The 21,937-nt window shown below is 45.7% G+C and overlaps 1 protein-coding gene across 1 annotated transcript; it reads left to right on the top strand.

Moving 5' to 3' along the window:
- Positions 1 to 640: 640 nt before the first annotated feature.
- Positions 641 to 17,433, top strand: LOC124673102 (ABC transporter C family member 4-like). The gene is made up of 11 exons (XM_047209228.1): positions 641 to 2,728; positions 12,272 to 12,592; positions 13,304 to 13,390; positions 13,487 to 14,122; positions 14,215 to 14,379; positions 14,491 to 14,785; positions 15,793 to 16,007; positions 16,118 to 16,423; positions 16,526 to 16,589; positions 16,851 to 17,090; positions 17,186 to 17,433. Exons 1-11 carry the CDS (start codon positions 641 to 643, stop codon positions 17,299 to 17,301), a joined length of 4,533 nt encoding a protein of 1,510 aa, XP_047065184.1. The 3' UTR covers positions 17,302 to 17,433.
- Positions 17,434 to 21,937: the final 4,504 nt, after the last annotated feature.

Below are 21,937 nucleotides of genomic sequence, written 5' to 3'. Positions count from 1 at the left end.
CCTATATATATGTGTCTGCATTATAACGTGTTTCAAATGGAGGCAGACTCTGCCGCGGCAACGTTTTAGTGTAATTTCCTCCTGCGGCAGCGTTTTGGTACCCTTCCTTGCCGCGGCAGGGAAAGGCACCAAAACGCTACCGCGGCACAACCCTTTAGCACCGGTTCGTGGTTCGTATTACGAACCGGTGCTATAGGTCCTCCGCCCGAGCGCTCCTCTGCGGGCCACGTGGGCTGAACCGGTGCTAAGTGGTGGGGGAGGGCCTTTTGCACTGGATGCGTTGCACCAGTTGGACATCCGGTGAATATGGCCCTTACCAACCGGTGCAAATGCCCTTTTTTCCACTAGTGATAGGTGGTTGCGTGGCAGCGACCGTTTTTCCCGTAGTGCCGTTTTTGGTTGAGCGTTCAGATGCACCAACAACGGACACGCAGCCGCCCGCTAGACGCGTCCAGCTAAAAGATGTACTGTAATTTCTAGCAAATCCGATAAACTAAAAGATCCGTAGTCGCGGTTGACTGTGCCCAGCCGGGCCAGTGAACTCCTCCGTTTCTCCGCTCCCATATTCGTTTTCATATTCCTCCCAGTCCTAGGATCGCTCATCCATCCAAAAGAGATTTTCCTCGCTAGGAAGAAAGGGATGGGACGAGGACTCCCGTGGTGGCTGGCCCTGGCCACCACCGAGTGCTCGCCGTCGCCGTCGTCCGGCTCACTCGCCGACAGCCTCGCCTTCCTCTTCCTCTCGCCATGCCCGCAGCGCGCGCTCCTCGGGGCCCTTGACCTTCTCTTCCTCCTCGTCACGTTCGTCCTCGCCCTGCTCACCCGCCGCACCATGACGGCCGTCGATGCGGTTGCCCCTGAACAGGAGCCCCTGCTGCCGGCGCCGAATCCCCCGCTCCGGCCCACCACCGGCCGCTACGCCGTCGGTCTCGGCGCGTCCGTGGTCCTCGCCGCCGCGGCGGCCGTCCTCCTCGCGCTCGCGGTCCTCCTCCTTCCGGTTGGCACGCCCTGGCGCAGCTCGGAGTTCGCCTTCCTGGCCGTCCACTCCGCCGCGCACGCCGCGGCCGCGTGGACCGTGTTCGCCTCGAGGAAACAAACCGACCACCCTCCCTATCTACGCGTCTTCTGGATCGCCACCGCCCTCGCCGCCGCGCTCTTCTCCGCCTCCGCGGCAATCCGCGATGCCGACCGCTCGCCGCTCTTCCCCGACGACATCCTCTCCTTCATCTTCCTTATCCTCTCACTGCCCCTCGCGTACATTGCCGTTACCGGATACTCGGGCGGCCTGATCGCCTCCACTGCGGCGCGTCATGAACAAGTCCAACGCTCCAGCGACGCGGCCGCGACGCCCTACGTCACCGCGTCGTTCCTCTCCCGCGCGGCGTTCAGCTGGATCAACCCGCTGGTCTCCAAGGGCCACGCCGAGGGCTCCCTCGCCGCCGACGACGTGCCGGAGGTGTCGCCGTCGCACCGCGCAGAGGCGGCGCACGCTCTGCTCGCGTCCAACTGGCCGGCGGCGGCTTCGGCATCGTGGAGCCCTGTGGGCGTCGCGCTCTGGCTCTCCTTCTGGCCGCAGCTCCTGCTCACCGCGGCACTCGGCCTCGTGCAGCTCGCCGCCATGTACGTCGGGCCCTCGCTCATCGACCGCTTCGTCGAGTTCATCCGCCGCGGCGGCACGCCGTGGGAGGGCCTCCAGCTGGTCCTCACGCTGCTCGTCGGCAAGGCGGTGCAGACCCTGGCGTCGCACCACTACAACTTCCAGGGCCAGCTCCTGGGCATGCGCATCCGCGGTGCGCTGCTCACGGCGCTGTACGGCAAGTCGCTGCGCCTCTCCGCGGGGGCGCGCCGCGCGCACGGCGCCGGCGCCATCGTGAACTACATGACGGTGGACGCCTCGATGGTGTCCGGCGCCATGCACATGCTACATGGCCTGTGGCTCATGCCGCTGCAGATCGCGGTGGCGCTCCTCCTCCTGTACTCCTACCTCGGCCCCTCCGTGCTCATGACGCTCGCCGTGATTGCCGCGGTCACCGTGGCCACGGCGTTCGCCAGCAAGCTCAGCCTGGCCTACCAGCTCAAGTTCGTCGGCGTCCGGGACAGCCGCGTCAAGGCCATCACGGAGATGCTCAACCACATGCGCGTCATCAAGCTGCAGGCGTGGGAGGAGGCCTTCAGCGGCAAGGTGAGGGAGCTCCGGCGCGCGGAGCTGGGGTGGCTGAAGAAGATCATACTCTTCGTTTGCGCCAGCAACGTGGTGTTCTCGAGCGGGCCCGTCGCCATGACGGTGCTCGTGTTCGGGACGTACATTGCCGCCGGAGGGGAGCTCGACGCCGGCAAGGTGTTCACGGCCACGGCCTTCTTCGGCATGCTCCAAGGGCCCATGAGCAACTTCCCGCAGACCATCGTAATGTGCGTGCAGGCATTCGTGTCGCTCGGCAGGCTCGACAAGTACCTGTCGGACGCCGAAGTCGACGGCACCGCGGTGGAGCGCCTTGGCAGTAGCGGCGCCGGGGACGCGGCCGTGAAGGTGCAAGGCGGAGTGTTTGCATGGGACATCCAGGGTGATGGGAAGAAGGAGAATGATGGTGGAGGAGAGGAGCCGGTGCTGAAAGGGATCGACATGGAGGTGAGGAAGGGTGAGCTCGTGGCGGTGGTCGGGACGGTCGGCTCCGGTAAGTCGTCGCTGCTGTCATGTATCATGGCAGAGATGCACAAGGTATCCGGCAAGGTTAGTGCTCTGCAAATACTCTTCTCTAGTTTCCGTGTTTGATTTGGAAGGAATTTGGCTTTCAATTTGAATCTACGTTTATACACGAAATGTTTGGGCTTGTGGTAAAATCATTGCAGAAGCTGCACTAGGAAACGAACTAACAAGCAAATCCTAGATAGCGTGCATCCATAGTTCCATCCATTTTCTCGCGCAGACACTCTCTTTTACATAAACCCACTCTCTCTCCCATGATCCCATCCATAGTCCATCTATTTTATTTGATTATTACTAAGCCTAAATTTAAAAGCACTGTGTATGTCGGAATAATTATCAACATACCAATCTGTTTGAATCTGTGTTTTTATCTCGATAGGATCTTTTAAACAAGCTCCAAATTAATAAAATTAGAAAAACCTGAATCCCGAGACGCAATGAAACATCATGATTTACAATGAAACCCAATGAAGAAACACTAAAGTGTTCGCAATCTGATAAGTTCATCAAACGCGTCTAATGTAAGTTACAAGTTCAAAGTATGTTGAAATACAAAATCTACAAAGTTTGAAACAGAGCAAAACAAACTATTTCTAGAAAAAAAATTGGCAATTATTTTATGGTTTGAACTCTATGAAAATTGAATAGCGAAGTTTGAAACACAATGAAACAAACTGTTAAAAAAACACTATGTGTCATAAAGTTATTCTAAGTTTCATCAAGAATCAAAAATCAATTTTCAAATATTATCAAAATATAGACTACCAAATGCTTTACAAAAAGCCTCTTTCCACCAAGGAAAAAAATAATTTATTTTGTTAACTTTGGCGTTTGGATCACACATGAGACATGACTACCAACGACACGGTCAAAAAGTATGAAACCACATGGCAAAAGGTATCCATAATATCCTAATATACAACTGAAGACCTCGGTCTCGTGCTAGAAAAACAACTCGAAGTCCTTTCAAACAGTCAAAAAGTTGAAATGTTAAAGATGTTTTTTAATATATTCTTGTTATGACGGAAAGTGCCACTAGAGTAAACTTTCCTTTTTATAAAGTTTCCCTCCACATCTTGCATTAAGAACTACAAAGAGGCCAAAAAATTTCGCCCTCCACTATGAAGTTTTCGCCAAACGTTCCGTTTGGTATTTTCGCCGAAGATACTTATAATCCTACACATCGACGAGTGGACAATGTGCACATTAAAGTAACCGAGGAAGAACAGTGACTTTACCTATAAAATGTAAAAGTTGAGTACTAACTCACAGTTAGCCAGGAAAAACACATCTTTCAATAGCAAAAGAACATTGGCAAATGCAAAAGTGTTTGTTTTATGATATAAAAGAAATTCAGCGTGTAGATGTTCACAAAAAAAATCAAATTTTAAAAATAGGAAATTCCAAAAGTTTAGAACTTATAGAATTTGAACCTTATAAAATTTGGAAGTTTTCATACATTGGAAAAATTCAAACCGTCGAAAATGTCGAACTTTCAAAATTTTGAACTTTTAGGATTTAGAAACTAGTTGAATTTTAAACTTAGTAATTTCAAAAAATGAAATTTTGGTTTTCCAAACTTCTAAACTTTAAATAAAATTGAATGTTTCACAAGAGAGAAGAATGACAGTCACATACACACATTGTTTTTCCTTAGATGAACGCTGCAATTTCAATAAATTCGAACTAGAGTCAAGTACAAGCCTGGTCAAGATACAATCAGGTGCTACTCCAAGCCACACCTTACAAAGTTTATTACCGCAGCCCTCCTTTGCCATTCTGGTACCGCTTCATTCACCAAACACCGCACCGATCGCACCAAAGTTTCTTCAAAACAAAGAATAGACCCTTTTATTTCAGTCACCAGCTGACCATAAGAGCATCTCTAGTAGAGCCCGTAAGCAGGCATAACCGTCAGTATACGGGTTCAGTTCGAAAATCGGCGCAGATCAATTACTGTAAATAGGATGAAACCGAATTTTTTTACAGGTCGAGACTGAAAACCAAACTCTAGCCTCTGTTTGTAGGGGCCGGAAGGTCGAACTAAACGATGAACTGTACTCCTGGTGGTGTTTTGGCGGGCTGAAACTTCAGCTCCAAACAATGCACTTCCGCCGGAGGACTACCGGAATAGGACCAAATTCGACAAAATCCGGCCTTCGAATGTCAACCAAATTTCGGCGGAGCCATGCGTTGCGAGCTCGGGAAAGGGAGAGCGGACAGCCGGCCGGCCACGAGTTCCCCGGGCGCGGCCGGGTCGGCCCTGGAGGCGTCCGTGACGAGGCGGGGTCGAGCTCGCCATGGCGGTGTTGGGCGGGGTGGAGCGGCGAAGGGTCGGGGTAGCGCGGGGCACGCGGGGCCGGGGCAGGGGCGGGGCTGCACGTGGCACGGGCGAGGCGGGGCAGGGCGGCGCAGGCGCGGGCAAGGCGGGGTGGCGCAGGCGCGGGCAAGGCGGGGTGGCGGGGCAGGGCGGCGCGCGCGGGGCAGGGACTGGGGCGGCGCACGGCCAGGACGTAGCCTGAGCGGAGCGGCCGGGGCTGGGCAGGTCAATGTTTGCACAGAGGGAAGCTTAAGGAAGAAGTGATGGAAAAAATAATAAAAAATGGGTCCAGTGGCATGTTTTAGAATATTCTTTTTTAAAGTTTTATTTCACGGGTTTTGATCTGCGCCGCCATTTTTTCGACCCGTAAACACGAGGTCGGTAGCATGAACTCACGTTTTACAGTTTGCACGTTTACGGGCTCTGCTAGAGATGCTCTAAGAGTATTGGTCTTGCTCTTCTCTAATTAGGGCATCTCCAACAGGGCGACGCATTTCGGACACGCAAAATGATCGTGCTCGTCCGTTTGCATCGTTCAGTGGACACAAAATTTGTCATTTTTGACCGCTCGTCCATTTGTGCATGGGGTGCCTCCAGTGGGGCGACGTATTTGCGTGTCCGCATGAATTAGGATGTTTTAAATAACAAAATAAACAGGTTCAAAGTAGTTTCAGTTATTACATCCAAAATTTAAAAAGTCTACATGAAAATAAGATGGTATTCCTCTATGGCCTTGTCTTCATGGCCAGCCGCAAGGACGAGATGTCGCCTAGAGGGGGGGGGGGGGGGAATAGGGGTTTGAAAACTCGGATTTGTCTTGTAAAAATGCGGAATTAAACTAACGCTTAGTTTACAAGCACAAGCCCTAAATATGATAGGCTCAACTAAGTGCAACAACAACAACTAGAGTTAAGCAAGATAGGCACAAGATATATGTAGCATAAGTGATAGCAAGATATATATACTTCAAGCACGATGACTATCATAAGGAAAGAAAGCTCGAGTATAGAAATAACCGAGGCACGCGGAGACGAGGATGTATTCCCGTGTTCCCTTCCTTTGCAAGAAGGTACGTCACGTTTGGAGGAGTGGAGGTCCCATGAAGGATTCCCCAACGCCACAAAGGCTCACCATATTCTCCGAGCCAAACCCACGAAGGATAATGACCCTTTCCTTATGGTTAGCTTTTCCTCCACTCCGGAGATGGCAAGCTCCACAACCACTTCACAAGCTCCACGAAGGAGAAGCCCGGGACTCTTCACAATCTTCCTTGAAGACATCACCGGAGCACCAACCGCCAAACCAACTAGGAGGTCTCCCTCCAAGAGTAACAAGCTCACGGTCTCTCACTCGAACTAATCGTGGTGGAGAGCTCAACACTATGCAATGATGCAAAGCAAGAACACTAGAGGTGTTCAAATCCTTCACACTCAAATCCCATCCAAGCAACAAATGCTAGGATGAGATTAGAGAGGAAGAACAATGGAGGAAATCAACAAATGACTTCAAGATCTAGATCTAAAGAGTTCCCCTCACTTAGAGGAGATATGGATTGGTGGGGATTGTAGATCTAGATCTCCTCTCCTATATCCCTCAAGAATGAGCAAGAATCATGGGGGGAATCAAGAGAGAGGGCAATTTCTTCAAAGTCAATAATGGAGGAGAGAGAGAGTGGAAGAACTTATTTAGCCCAAGGTGGAAGAAGACCTATTTATAGTCTAGGGAGAAATATAACCGTTGGATGTGTTTTAGCTCAGTACAGTCGAGGAGGCCGATCAACCGGGCCTGGGGCCGGGCCGCCCGGTCCAAGAGCCGGTCAGACCGGGCCACATGCCGAACCCGGCCGGTCCAAACCGGGCCTATGACCGGGACACTTCTGTGTCTTACAGTTAATTGCCCGGTTGGCACTAGTCCACGGGCCGGTTTGAACCGGGCCGGCCGGTGGGACGACCGGTCACGCTGGGTGAGAAACCGGGCCAGCAGGAAAATCATGTTATACAAAAACTGTGATAACTTTTGTGTCTAGACCCCGATTGACATGAAACCAATTTTGTTGGAAATATGGAGACTCGTCACAGGATATTTTTAGATGTTTTTAGAGAGGGAGTCTCCCACCGTCAAGAAACAGTGAAGACGTCCAAACTCGAAAACGCAATAGAAGATGCATGCGGATTCCGTTTTCGATGAACTTGGGCTTGTTGTAAAGCTAGCAACAAGCTCAAGAACCTCTCACAGAGAAACACCAAGAAGCAATAGGATATGAAAAGTATGCAAAGGATTGAGCTCCCTAAGACGATGTGATCAAGTTACCCAACCGAAAGCCCCTCTTGATAGTGTGACTATCTATCCTATAATCCGGTCTCCCATCAATCACCTTGAGACCGGTAAAAGGAAAACCTATCAAGGCCATACCTTTGCCTTGCGCAACCCGCTTGATCTTGATGATAACTCTTCAAGCTCACTCAAGCCGGAATGTCTCACTTGATCATTGTTGCTTCGTGAAGACTCACAAATGCTCCACCCACACCATGATGGGAAAGCTCCATTGATGCACATCTTCACATGTCCATTATCACCAAATAGACGGCAAGCTTCAAGCATATGATCCTCTTGAGATGCTCAACTTGAACTTGCCCAACTCAACCTTGATGACAATCATCACTTGACGTCATCCTCTCATGGGCTATATGAGATCTCACTTTTGATGCATGCCCATGAAAAGATACCTAACCCACATAGACAACACAAGGGAACATATATGATGGGTTAGTTCATAAAGCATGATTGACACGGCTTACCATACCACATGACTTCTCGTGGCACATTCTTCATGCTTCATGTGTTGACCAATCTTGAATCTATTCTTCACTCTTTGTATTGGTCAACCTTGTATCTTCTCATGCTCTATCATACTATCTTGAGGTGTATAAAGAATTCTTTACTTGGAATCAAGCACTCAAGATCTAGATCATTCGTTGCTTATCACATAAGCTAGAGCATGGCTAATATTGAGTTCCACATAAGAACTCTATCTTCATTTCTTCTTGATCATATCACATATATATATCTTCAAATCGATGATCTTGATGCCAATACACAAGGTATATCTTTATCTTCATGGCATCCATACTTGAATCCAACACATGGAATACAAGTAGTACCTATGGAATATTCCTTCATATAAACTCAATGAAAACATTAGTCCATAGGGGTTGTCATTAATTACCAAAACCACACATAGGGGCAATATACCCTTACACTAGCCAATGCCCACTGATGCTCAATCAGATCCGTCTGTAGTCGTCTGGACACGTTCTCGTCAATGACTTCAACATTCATATGTAGATACTCCTTCCAGGATGATGCTCCAGGGATTGACCAACCATCTCACCTTCGAAATCCCATTGATGTTCATTGCGGCCATCGGGACGCTCGTTTTCAACGATCATGTTGTGCATAATCATGCAACATGCCATCACCTCATGCATGGTCTTCAGCGACCAGGTTCTTTCCGGGTCACGGATAATTGCCCATCAAGCTTGCAACACAATAAATCCCCGCTCCACATCTTTCCTGCAAGGCGCTTGCATCTTGGCAAACCTCTTCATCTTTTTCGTGTTTGGATTACGGACAATCTTCACTGGTGTGGCCCAATTAGGGTAGATGCCACCAGCAAGATAATATGGCTTTTCATATTCATTTCCATTGATCTCGTAGCTCACTCGGGGAGTTTTGCCTTGCATAAGCCTGTTGAAAACCGGTGATCGGTGCAACACATTGATATCATTGTTGGAACCGGCCATGCCAAAAAATTAATGCCAAATCCATAAATCTTGAGATATCATTGCTTCAAGAATTATAGTGCATCCCTCCGCATGGCCGTTGTACTGACCCTGCCATTCAAATGGACAGTTCTTTCACTCCCAGTGCATGCAATCTATGCTGCCGATCATACCTGTGAACCCTCTAGACGCGTTGATAGACAACATCCGCCTTGTATCCTCAACTGTTGGCTCCCTACAGTAATGTTGTCCGAACATGGCAATCACAACTCGGCAAAACCGGTATATGGACTCAAGGCAGGTGCTCTCACCCATTCGAAGATGCTCGTCGAATATGTTAGCAACCATTTCATATGATAGCCTACGAATAGCTGCGGGAGATTTTTTGGTAAGAGGTGAAACCTAGCGCACTTGTTGCATCGGGCCTGCATTGGAAGTAGTGATCGTAGTCTCTGAAATCCCGTAGAATGACCATGGACATGTCCTTTGACATCCTGTACCGGTGCCGGAACATTTTTTCCAGGTACACCGGATTGGTGTCGTGGAAGTAGTCCTTGTGGAGCTAGAGGTGCACTTCCACTCTGTTGCGCGACAAGTTTTTTGAGCAGCCCTTCGCAGAGCCTAGGTGCACCGACATCTGGCTGGCATTGTACTCGTGGGATGGAGGCCGCATCAGTAGCTATGGTTTGTGTCGTCTGATCGGACTCTTCATCGGAAGAGGAGTCAATGACCTCAGCGCGGAACTTGTCCAACATCTTTCACATGTCCATCTGCGTAGGTAGCAACTGTGGATCAATGGTCGCGCGCAATAGCGCCCAAAAGATGAGTAAGAAACCTACCGGTGCAATTGACCAAACAGGTTGTGGGCGCGAGACCGGGCGGCGCAACCGGCAGATGTTTGGCCCCCAAACAGGCGACGTGCGCGCCAAAACCTACCCCGACTGAGATTTTATTCTCCGGCGCGGCGAGGACCGAGCAGACAGCGTGTACTGCGGCGTGGCGGCGGGGTTGAGTGGTGGCGTCACACTGGGCAGCAAAGAAGGGTAAAGGAAGAAAATTCGCGCGGTCGATTTCACTTTCCCTGATGTGCGGGACCGGGTAAAAAAAAAAGGAGGACGCTCGGCACGACCGTGCGGAGACGCAAACCTGCCGCATATTTAGGCCGTTTGCCTCTTCGCGAATGGTCCGATCACTATGCATCGCGCCGCTGGAGCAGGGTGCCAGGCGCTTTTTTCGACCTCGTGGATGCAAAGTGTCGCACATCGTCCGTTTACGTTCAGTTGAAGATGCCTTAGCTTGGCTGCCACCTCGACGCTGTGAGTTTCTAGAATTCTTTTTCAGATCAACAGGCCTCCGCCCCTTTCCATTTCCATTGAGGAAACGAAAAGACAGTCACCTCGACGCTGTGAGTTTCTAGAATCACTTGTTGCACCTGAGTATCCCTCGCTACCAAAAGACCCTGTTTGCATGCCATCATCTCGGCTCTTTCAGCATCACTACAAAAGCCCACGCGGTCCCTGATGGTTATAAGCCCAGGCGCAGCTTTTTTTTTGTTTGGCACATACATCCGCAACACGTTTTGGTCAGCGGCACCAAGATTTGATGGTGCAAAACATACTACCCTGACACAGATAAGTGTGCCCCACAATTATCTTGTGTTAGGGATCTTTTACAGCACCTAAGTCAATCGCTGTCGAAAAATCAAAATCAATGATCTATTTCTTCATTCGGATACTAATTTTCATTTCTTTAAGATATTAAAAATATTTTTATTACATTGACAAAGGATTTTTCTTTTTGAAACCACGATGGTGATATGATATCTAGGGTTTGGCTTGGCTAGTAGGAGTGAGGAAGTGTACAGAGCGATGGAAATGAGGACTAATGGATACCTGTATTATGTTAGAAAACGGGATGGGAGAGTGGACTTTAGGGTTTGTTGTATGTTATACCTTTTTGAACACTGCGATGTATTTGGAGCACGCGGCTGGAAACGATGCACCCTAAAAAAGGCATCACGGGGGCAGTATTTCTCAATTGACTGATCTGTCGCTTTTGCCGGATATTGTTTGGGAGGGACATGCTTTTGCCGGGCAAAAACACGAGATAGTTAGCACGAAAACCCCAATACGGCGGCGCGCGACAATCTCATTCGGCCGGCAAATCTTCCTCCTCCCAAACGTTAAGGGCTCCTTTGATTCAAAGGATTTGCATAAGAATTGCGTAGAATTTGGTTCCTACGGGAAAATTTCTATACATGTTGTTTGATTCATAGGAACAAATCCTATAGGAAAAATTTCTATAGGAATCTTGTAGTGTAATTCCTATAGGAAAAAAGCATTAGCTCATACCTCATGGAAAAATTCCTTTGCTACAATCAAACAAACTTCATCTTCCTATAGATTTCAAGTAGACATACCATTCCAATCCTATACCTTTCCAATTCCTATGTTTTTCCTATCCTTTAAATCAAAGGAGCCCTAAAAGGGAATTCGTTCGATCTGATGTCTTTTCCCCTGCACATTCGTGCCACGTTCTCTCGGCATCTGTTTATCCGATGAAGCGCCGGGAATGCGCGGGTTCTAGCAGCGTTGGATCTTCCGCCTGTCCTTAACCTTGTATCAGCTGCGTGTGATGGCGTTGCGACTAGTATTTTATATCTGCCATATACATATGCTACGAGACTTGGCCCCTGATATGGATGGATGCTCCTTGACCCGAACGAACCAATTGTGCTATTCCCCGCGGCTGTAGTTTATTGTCCTTTTCTTTCACAGTTATAATCTTTTCCTTGGTCTACCTTGCTGAATATTTTTCAATCTATGTGGTGTAGAGAACTGCACGATTGCTGATGTTATACCAGCAACTCAGCTATCGCCTCCATGGATTCATTTCTAAATTTCAACTGGCTACTTTTTCCTGGCAGTATACAACTAGGTCAAACTATCAAAGTCATCAAACAAGTAGGATCATAACCGAGTGTACAAATCCAAGAAGGCTGTACAAAATAATTTGATAGTTGAAAGTTGCACAACAACTTAAAACACACTTTAACCGTTTTCCGTTTGCAGATAAGCTCTGTAGAAACAAATGTCACTTGCAGCTCATTCTGAAATTGTACACGAGAAAATGTAGCGCATGAGAAATCTTATAGCTGTTCAATAGGAGAGCATATATAAGTTCTAGGAAAAATCATCGTTTGGACAGTTAGCTCTACTGGCAGAGACTATCTCTTTCTTCACACTTTGTGACACTTTGTAGATAATAATATCAGGATTAAGGAGAAATAGTACATTCTGGAATCTTTACCGTAGAGGTTGTCTAATTTCTAGAACTAGGCCACCCACACGAATAGCCTTTATCTGCTTATATGTACACTCCTAGCAACATGACTACGGTTTTCAAATCAGATTACTTTTCTGCCTCGCCAACATCTTTCCTGTTTATATTCTATCTTTGATACAGATTAGCATATGTGGGACAACAGCATGTGTCACTCAGACAGCTTGGATCCAGAATGGAACCATTCAGGAAAACATTTTATTTGGACAGTCAATGCATCAAGAGAAGTACAACGAAGTTGTACATGCATGTTGCTTAGAAAAAGATTTAGAAATGATGGAGTTCGGTGACCAGACTGAAATAGGAGAGCGAGGGATCAATCTCAGTGGGGGGCAGAAACAACGCATCCAGCTTGCTAGAGCAGTTTACCAAGATTGTGATATATATCTTCTTGATGACATATTTAGTGCAGTTGATGCTCATACTGGCTCATCTATCTTTAAGGTAAAATTTTATTTACATTTGTTTTCTCTCGATGTACTGTTTGCTAATTTATATAGTTCTTTAAATTTTGAGTAAGTGCAACGGATTTTTTTAAATGTCCATGGAAGGCACCTAGAAGAAAGATTTTGAAAACGAGGAAGCATAATGCCATCTGCTATCAAATAGAAGGCACCTAGAAGAGAGATTTTAAGAAATATTGCACAACAAAGATTTTCTCTTTCCATATCTGAACGAAAATTCGAACCTATAGACCATTTTGAGAAATATTGCACTCTTGCATTTTTGCAACGAATCACATCTACTAGATTTTTATCGATGCACAAAATTCAGACAGAAAATTTGACATCAGTTGGTTTGCTGTCCTCTCAAAAGCAACCAATAATTTTATTTCTTGTGCATTACTTCCTTATTTTTTGAGTGATTCTTCTTACCATGTTACAAACTAAAAGGAACCATTTATACCAAACTATTTGGCTATGTGCTAAAATTGTCCATCTCATGATGACACATGAAATCAGTTAACAACAAGGTAGACTAACAGCTCACTTGATTCATGTAAAAAAAATCCTACATGATTTTCCTTTTTTATGTCTTATAGCTTTCCCATTACTTCAACAGTGCAAAAAAATAGGTTCTTGCGAATAAGTAGAGGACTATGGCTAGTATTTTACCCAATTATTACGGACTCTGACAGTTAGCCATGTTCTGCAGGAATGTCTCAAGGGCATACTCAAGAATAAGACTGTTTTGCTCGTTACTCACCAAGTCGATTTCTTACGAAATGTGGATAGTGTATTCGTAAGTTCCACTTCATATACCATGCAAAAGATACCATGCTAACGTTATTGATATAAACAGCTATGAAACTACATTAACATGCATGCAAACATGCAGGTAATGAAAAATGGGGCGATCATTCAGTCAGGGAACTATGGCGACTTACTAGATTCATGTTCAGATTTTTTAGCTCTTGTTACTGCTCACCACAGTTCCAGGGGAGCATTAGGTGTGCAGGGCCACCAAGCTCAGAATACTGAGAATTCTCCGGCCACCACAGATTTGCCGAAGACCCCTTCGATTAACTCCAAATCAAGTAATGGAAACAGTGATACGATTGCTGCTGCACCGAGCAAAGAAGCGGGTTCGTCTAAGATAATCCAGGAAGAGGAAAAGGAGAGTGGACAAGTAAGTTGGAATGTGTACAAGCTGTACATCACGCAGGCTTGGGGTTGGTGGGGAGTGCTGCTCATTTTAGCTATATCTCTGCTATCAGAAGTCTCCAGAATGGCTAGTAACTACTGGCTATCATATGAAACCTCAGGAGGCGCCATATTTGACATTTCAATGTTCCTTGGTGTCTACGTTTCAATAGTTGCTGCTTCGGTTGTACTTGAATTTATCAGCATTCTTGTCATCGCATTTTTGGGGCTTAAATCAGCACAGGCATTCTTCAGTAAGATGTTTAACAGCATTCTACGATCTCCAATGTCCTTTTTTGACACCACTCCTTCAGGAAGGATCCTAAGCCGGGTATGTCTTATCAAGCTGTAGATTTAGCATGTTATGCATTGTGTGTACAATCATTTGTTGGCCTATTATTACATTGTGTATTCTATCTTCAGGCATCAGCGGACCAGTCTAAAATAGACACTGCCCTTTTATTCTATATGGGTGCTGGCATATCAATGTGCATTTCAGTGGTTAGCAGCATCGCAGTTACCTGCCAAGTTGCATGGCCGTCAGTCATAGCAGTGCTTCCCCTCCTGCTTTTGAACATTTGGTACCGGGTATAATTCAGCTACCACAATGCATGTTAGATGACAGAAACCATTCTTCATGCCAGCAACCTGCAATTGAATCATGACAAGTTTATTTCTGACTTCTACTTATGTTTTCAGAATCGCTATATTGCAACATCTCGAGAGCTAACTCGTCTTCAGGGAGTAACAAGGGCACCAGTTATTGATCACTTCACTGAGACCTTTTCGGGCTCTCCAACTATAAGGTGTTTTGAGAAAGTCGACGAATTTTACCAAATAAACTTGGACAGAATCAACTCGAATTTGCGCATGTCTTTCCATAACTACGCAGCTAATGAGTGGTTTGGGTTTCGTTTGGAGCTAATTGGCACACTTGTTTTGTCTATCACTGCTTTTCTCATGATCAGTTTGCCTAGCAATTTCATCAAGAAAGGTATTATTACATCTCCATTAATTGAGTATTAACAGAATTGCATTTCATATGAGAGAATAGACTTTATTTTCCTGATTCACTATATGTTTTATTTTTAAAAAATTACTTGTTTTGTTGACTTCCATTATCACCTATAAAGAAAAATAAAAAGTTGTGCTAGCTACTCCCTCCATCCCGAATTATAAGATGTTTTAGTGTTTTCTGATTTGTATGTATCTAGACAAATTTTCAGTGTCTGTTCACTTATTTCAGTTCATATGTAGTCTACATTGAAATATCCAAAACATCTTATAATTCGGAACGGGGGGGATATTAAGCATTGAAGACATATCAAGTATTCAAGTGTTTTTTGAAAAATACAACATAAAAAGATGAACTATGATAGAAATAACCATTGTGTATTAGGATAGCATTAATAGTTCTTGGTGCAGCTATTTGGTGTAACAAATACTAGGGATTAGTACCAACTACGAATGTGTTGGAAAATATAACGTAAAATCTAGGCTAATTACATCTCATGTTTAGTCTTTACATCACACTGTTTTTATTTCCTGCAATGACAAATTTCAGTGTGACGTTTCCTAATGCATGTGTGCATGCTCACGACGAAGCCAGCATGTGTGGCTGTGGTGACACTTAAGTAGCCATGAAAAAAACGAGGTAAAGAAAGAAAATCAACTTGGTTGTCTGATCCGAGCACACCCGGTGAACAGCCGGCGGCGGCTGCAGCACAGAGCAATAGTCAGGAAGCAGCACCAAAATCAGTGGGAGGAAGGCATGTAGCAGGCCAAACGGGTAGTAGATGTAGAGGACCACGAATTGTGCATTTAGTGGAAAAAAACTAGGGCTCTATTATACGAGGAAAATATGCAACTTGTATTTCTTACTTGTGTGGTAAATGTGCAGAGAACCCCCCCTTATACAACGGGATAATACACGACTAATACATGGAAAGTATATACAACTCTAACAATTCCTTCATTGATACTTTGTTGTTTCTACTGTAGAATTTGTCGGCATGTCTCTTTCCTATGGTCTTTCTCTCAATTCCTTGGTGTACTATGCGATTTCCATAAGCTGTATGCTAGAAAATGATATGGTCTCTGTGGAGAGGGTGAATCAGTACAGTACTCTTCCTTGTGAGGCAGCATGGGCAGTGGCAGATTGTCTTCCCTCAACAAATTGGCTACGACAAGGAGATATAGATATAAAGGATCTAGAGGTCAACTATTATTCTACTCCTTTGTCTATTCTAACTTCATTAAGTTTTCTAATAACCATTTGTTATCTAGGTGATTGACGGATGTTAGTGACAAATAATTTCCTTTTCAGGTAAGGTATCGATCAAACACACCTCTGATCTTGAAAGGCATTACAATAAGCATCAGCAGTGGAGAAAAGATAGGAGTCGTGGGAAGGACCGGCAGTGGCAAGTCAACTTTAATCCAGGTATTGTTCAGGCTCGTAGAGCCTGCAAAAGGCCAGATCATCATCGATGGGGTAGATATTTGCACCTTGGGTCTTCATGATCTGAGGTCTCGCTTTGGTGTCATTCCTCAAGAGCCTGCGCTCTTTGAAGGAACCATAAGAAGCAACATTGACCCAACTGGTCAGTATTCTGAGGGCGAGATATGGCAGGTACCGCTTATAGCCTCTGTGTGTTTGAGTAGACGAACTTCCTTTCTCATACGCCAACTAATTAAATGTTTCTAGTTATCTTATTATATTGTTTCTGTGCAGGCCCTTGAACGTTGCCAGCTAAAAGATACAGTAGTTGCCAAACCTGAGAAGCTTGATGCATTAGGTATGCTTATCATATGAGAATATTGATCTAATTTAGAATAATAATTAAGTGATACAATGCGAAATGCTAGTCCTGGATACATAATATTTAGAATCACGACTATGAAGTCTAAATAATAGAAGAAATTATGCACCATAGAACTAAATATCATGACTATCAGATGTTAGTGCACAAGTTCAATGTTTTTTTTGTGCAATCTAGCCATCCGGTTCCTCGTCTTTTAGTAAAAACAAGCAAATACTTGTTGCTTTTTGTTTGCAGTTTCTGACATGGGGGAGAACTGGAGCATGGGGCAGAGGCAGCTTCTCTGCTTCGGCCGTATCATACTGAAGCAGTGCCGTATCTTATTCATGGACGAGGCGACGGCTTCTGTTGACTCCCAGACAGACGCGACCATCCAGAGGATCATCCGGGAGGAGTTCCGCGAGCACACCGTCATCAGCATCGCGCATCGTGTCCCCACCGTCATGGACAGCGACAGAGTTCTGGTGTTGGATGCAGGTAGGGTGTGGCTTTTGGAGCTACCTCTCATAGTGGTTTTCCGAAAAGGAAATGGTGCTTATGTTTGAATTATTTTTGTTTTCCATTTTTTTCAGGACTGGTGATAGAGTTTGATGCGCCATCAAAGTTGATGGGAGGACCGTCAGTTTTTGGTGCGATGGTTCAGGAATACGCAAGCCACTCATCTGGCAAGCAGGCAACTGATGGATGATTATTACAGATCAAAGTTTAACAAACAAAATTTAGGAAGCACAAAGCGGTAGGAAAGATGAATTCAAGAAAATGTGTAACAGTAGCTATTGCGTGTTAAATTTTCTCTATCACGGTGGCCCCTCAGAAGTCCGGGCAGAATTTTTACAGTGTGTTACCATTTATGTTGAGAAGGTCAACAACTTAGTTAAGTAGATATTACATCTTAACCTAAAGGGTTCACGTGGGGTTAAGCACCATGTAGGCTCTGATGATAGATTATTTGGGGAAAAACATATGGGTTCTTTCTTGCATTCTCACGAGGCTCCAGCAACACCATTTCTTTGATAGTTTAAGTGAAGGAATGTTCTCTTATCCCCATGTTTTCAAAAACTATTTTCTAAAATTCTAGAGATATATGTTTTCCAACGAGCTAGTATTTGGTATTTCAAAAATCCAAAAGTGGCTTTTTTTGCAAAACAAACCCCAGAGCCAAAGATAGGAATTACCCCCATGCATCTATTGCCAAGAAACATGATAGGCAAAGAGCCAGGACTTTAGAGAGAGGATGGTGAGGTGATGCATGAGTCTGGTTTATGAAAATCGAAAATATTGACTCATGAAGAAGAGATTATAATCATATATTTTGCCATTCCTGGTTACTGTACATATTCAAGTTCTTTACATCTAAATAAGAGTTCAGGTATATATAAAGAACATGCATAATGGCAAGTAAATATTTTGGGTAATACTAGGATCTAGTCAAAAGAACAGGTATAATAATAAGTACATATTGTTAGGTATTCTTCGGTCGAGTAACCAGTCAGCCATGATTTAGAAGGAACAAGGGCACATAGGCATTTTACCTCTATCTACATAGCATCTTTTAGTTCGTCTACTTCATGCATGGCATTTTGAAGCCTAACAATAGCTCCTGGGAAAGCTTGGTCAATGATGTACCCAACCTCTTCGTAGGTGAATACTTCAACCCACTGTGGTGGTGAATCACAGTCAGCAGAGAACTCAGCTCTTGCATCGATTGCTCTTGGCTGCTCAAACGAGACAGTCACCTTTCCTGGTCTCATATACAACAATCCATGATGCGCATGGATGTATTCACTGCCATTTCTGATCAACTTAACCAGACCCTCTCCACCATCAGGATAGGTCTTCACAAGATTTTCTTCTTCCTCGACATTATTCACAACAGAATGCTGCACAATCATAGGCTTAGACCAAACCGCATTCTTTTCTGCTTTCTTTTGTTTTTTGAGCTCATTTTCACTCGTATATCGTAATTGGCAACTGAGATATTTGTTTTTTTCTGCTCTAAGTTTCCAATACATTTTCTTCCCTTCTTTGATGGCAGGATCACAATATGGTAGCTGTGACAGGATCATGTTGTGATTTTCTAGATCAGTCTTTGCAAGAACTGACAACTTTTACATCTTGCTGAAGATCTCGAGTTGGCTTGCATGTGTCATAAGTGCGGCTGAGTTAATGACAAGATACCTTTTCTTCTCTTCAAATTCTCCAGCAAACTAAGAAAGATCTCAATATCAATAGGCAGCTGCTCTTCAGTCAGGAATATGTCACTGCGAATTATCTTGCAAGCTTGAACAAAATCCATTTTATTTCTTTCATCTGAGGCCTTGATAAGAACGTTCAACTTTTCTTCAGACATCTTGAATTTGCCAAGAGGGGAAATAAAAAAATCCGCTAACTCCATTCAATGACCAACCAAATTCTTGTAGTTTAGATAAGAATACCACCATGGAATGTACTACCTCTTGGGCTAGCAGAGATGCTCCACCATAGCTTCGGCATTCAATCTCTTTCACGCCTGGGACCATGTAATTGGTGAGCATAGGACTGTCTTTGATCTTTTGGGTTAAAGGTGTACACATTGCTAACTCTAATTTTCTCAAGAAGAAGTCAAATAGGCAGTCTTTTGGGAGGCTCTGGAGAAAGACGATGCGTCATCAGAAGAACGTAGCAGAAGTGCCCATGTAAACAAAAAGAGGAGTCAATTTACAGTTGTTGTGAAGATGTCGAGAATGCACCAGAACTGGGTAGCGGCAACTGCAAGGCATCACAACCGACGAATGTGATTGAAAACATGTGTTGCTGGCAGGGGCTTCCGATGGAGCATCGCACCACATGAAGAAGTTGCAACCTCCATTGTCCTAGTGTTAAGAAAAATAATATGAGCATGCCAAATAAATAGAAAAGGCAAAAAGAGACACTAACCTTATTTCGTGATAATGGCATGAAATGAACGGCTTGGGTTAGCCTTTTGCATGAGTGTCACGCACCGGCAAGCAGAAGAATAACCTTTAAGTTTGGGCATTGTTTTGGAGATAATGTTAGCCATTTATGTGCTATGTTTCTTTGCAGCAAGGTCATGACTTCAAACTTGCCTTTTTATTTTACCTTTCATCCATGTCATAGGTTAACTAACTGATATTAACTAATTCTCAATAGCGAAACATGGATAATATACTAGAATCGGCACCAATGTCTTAGCATGGCCTAGCAAGAAAATAGTAACTATATGTAGATATCTGAGACGATATTTTTAACAACTGAAGAATATACCTGGATATTGTGCTAAAGATAGGACAGAGCAGTCCTGGTACATAGTACTAGCATATACTAGAGTTCAAGGTTTAAGAATATGCTTGGATAGTATGCAGGGTCTAAGAATATACATGGGTAGGTACCCTCATGGCCTCATGGAGACTAAACTCCTTTCAATATAATAACTAGCTAAGAGTAGAACCGGTCTTATATACTAGCAGAAGTGTCCAGCCAGGGGCGGAGGGAGGGGGGGGCGAGCAGGGGCTAGACCCCCCCCAATGTGTCGCCCCCCCTAAAGATTTTAGGTACGTATATATCGGTAATATGCCATATACATGGACAAATGGCCAGAATTAATCACTTGATTAGCCCATTGCTGATTAATTAGTCCATTGCGCGCTGAAATAGTCGGCCCAAATACCCATCAGCTAGCCCATGTACGCGCACAGCCGCACAGGTTTAGCCATTGTGGATTGTTCTGATCGATCCGAGATGCAGTTTCTCCTCACGGAGCTGCGTGCCTGCCGCCTCAGTTCGTCTCGCTGCTAGGGCCGTAGGGCATTTGCCGCTGCCGCATCTCGCCGTGCAATCCACCTCTGCAGCCCCTTGCTTTGCGATTCCACCGCTCGCTGACTTCGCCGGTGCGGCCCTATAGACTACCCTTCTGTGTTCCAGTTGGAGCGTTGATTCAGGTTCGACGATCTAGGGCACGGGCAGATGCATAGTCAGAATTGAATCAACGCTCGGACCCTCCAATGGTTCATCAAACGTAAGTGACCACCAAATAGCGATAGCTGCTGCACGCCTGCCGCCACCGACTAGCCGATCTTCTTCAACATCAGTTGCAGAGGGGATGAGTATGGTCTGGATTAAATTCTCTCTAGGTATGTTCTCTGCAATATTGATCACTACCATTGTTTTCATTAGTAATTGATCAGTACTAAGTAATTGATCCCATTTGATTGTGTATATCTGTACAGGCCCCTGTAGCTGTATATGCACATGCATTCGTAGCTATAAAGCCTAATGTGAGCCGGTGGTCTAATCAAGAATGACTTGACATCCAAACCTGTAGAAATGCTAGCTAAATCCGAAAACTTAATCAATACCGTTGTTTTCATTAGTATATCTTAAACTTTCATACTATATATTTGTTCAACATTGTTAGCTCTGATATACACCTCCGCAATCATTTTAGTCAAAATTAAACGCCAACAATACCTCGATATATATTTTTCCTTACGTAGTTTAGAGAGGAGATGTTTTGGGTTCATGCCTCGCCCCCCCTATACCTAAATCCTGGCTCCGCCCCTGTGTCCAGCGAGTCCATCAACCACCTGAGACTCACCTGCATGGGACATCTGTAGTACTTCCTTCCGCGGAACATGCCAGATTCGTGAACGAGGCAGATCCCGGCGTTGCAGGGGCACATCTTCTGCTCCGGCTCCGCAATCGTATCCTCGTAGCGGCCGCCGCCGGTTGCGCCGTCGGACGCGGTGGGGAGCACTGACGGGGTGGCCAAGAGGCGGCGACGGCGCTTTGGATCCTTGCGCAGCGACATGGTACGCGCGGTGGGATGGGAAGGCGCCGGTCTTGTGTCGTGTAGTAGAAATGAGATGGGAGCGGCGGCAGCGGCGCTAGGGCAACAACTGAGAGGATCAATCTGATTTATCCAACGGTTCAGGGATAAAACTGATCCCATCTATAAACCAGCGCGCCTCGGCGTTCGCTCCCGCCTCGCGACGTCGCCATCACCTGCAAACGCCGCCGCCTCGCCCTCTGGACGGACTGCCGCCTGCCGCCTCCGCTTGGAAGTTCATCTGCCTCGAGCAGCTTGCAAGGTTTGCTCCATCCACATGCCACGGTGTCTTTGTTCAGTTTCCATCCAGGCTCCAGCTGCTCATCCATCAGTTGTGTGTGTGCGAGCAAGTGCAGAAAAGACCGGCAGTACTGCTACTCTCTAGCTAAAGCACGACTAAAAGGAAGCAGCTAGCTGTGAAGAGATCTGATGCGTACCATGCTCTGACCGTCAGACGCTGCTTGGGAGCATGAAACTGAATTTGACAGCAAGAAGAGAT

This window comes from Lolium rigidum, chromosome 7 (assembly GCF_022539505.1).
Source record: "Lolium rigidum isolate FL_2022 chromosome 7, APGP_CSIRO_Lrig_0.1, whole genome shotgun sequence".
Lineage (NCBI taxonomy): Eukaryota > Viridiplantae > Streptophyta > Magnoliopsida > Poales > Poaceae > Lolium > Lolium rigidum.
Note: the sequence above shows the minus strand (reverse complement) of the source record. Positions and strands in the feature narration are given on the sequence as shown.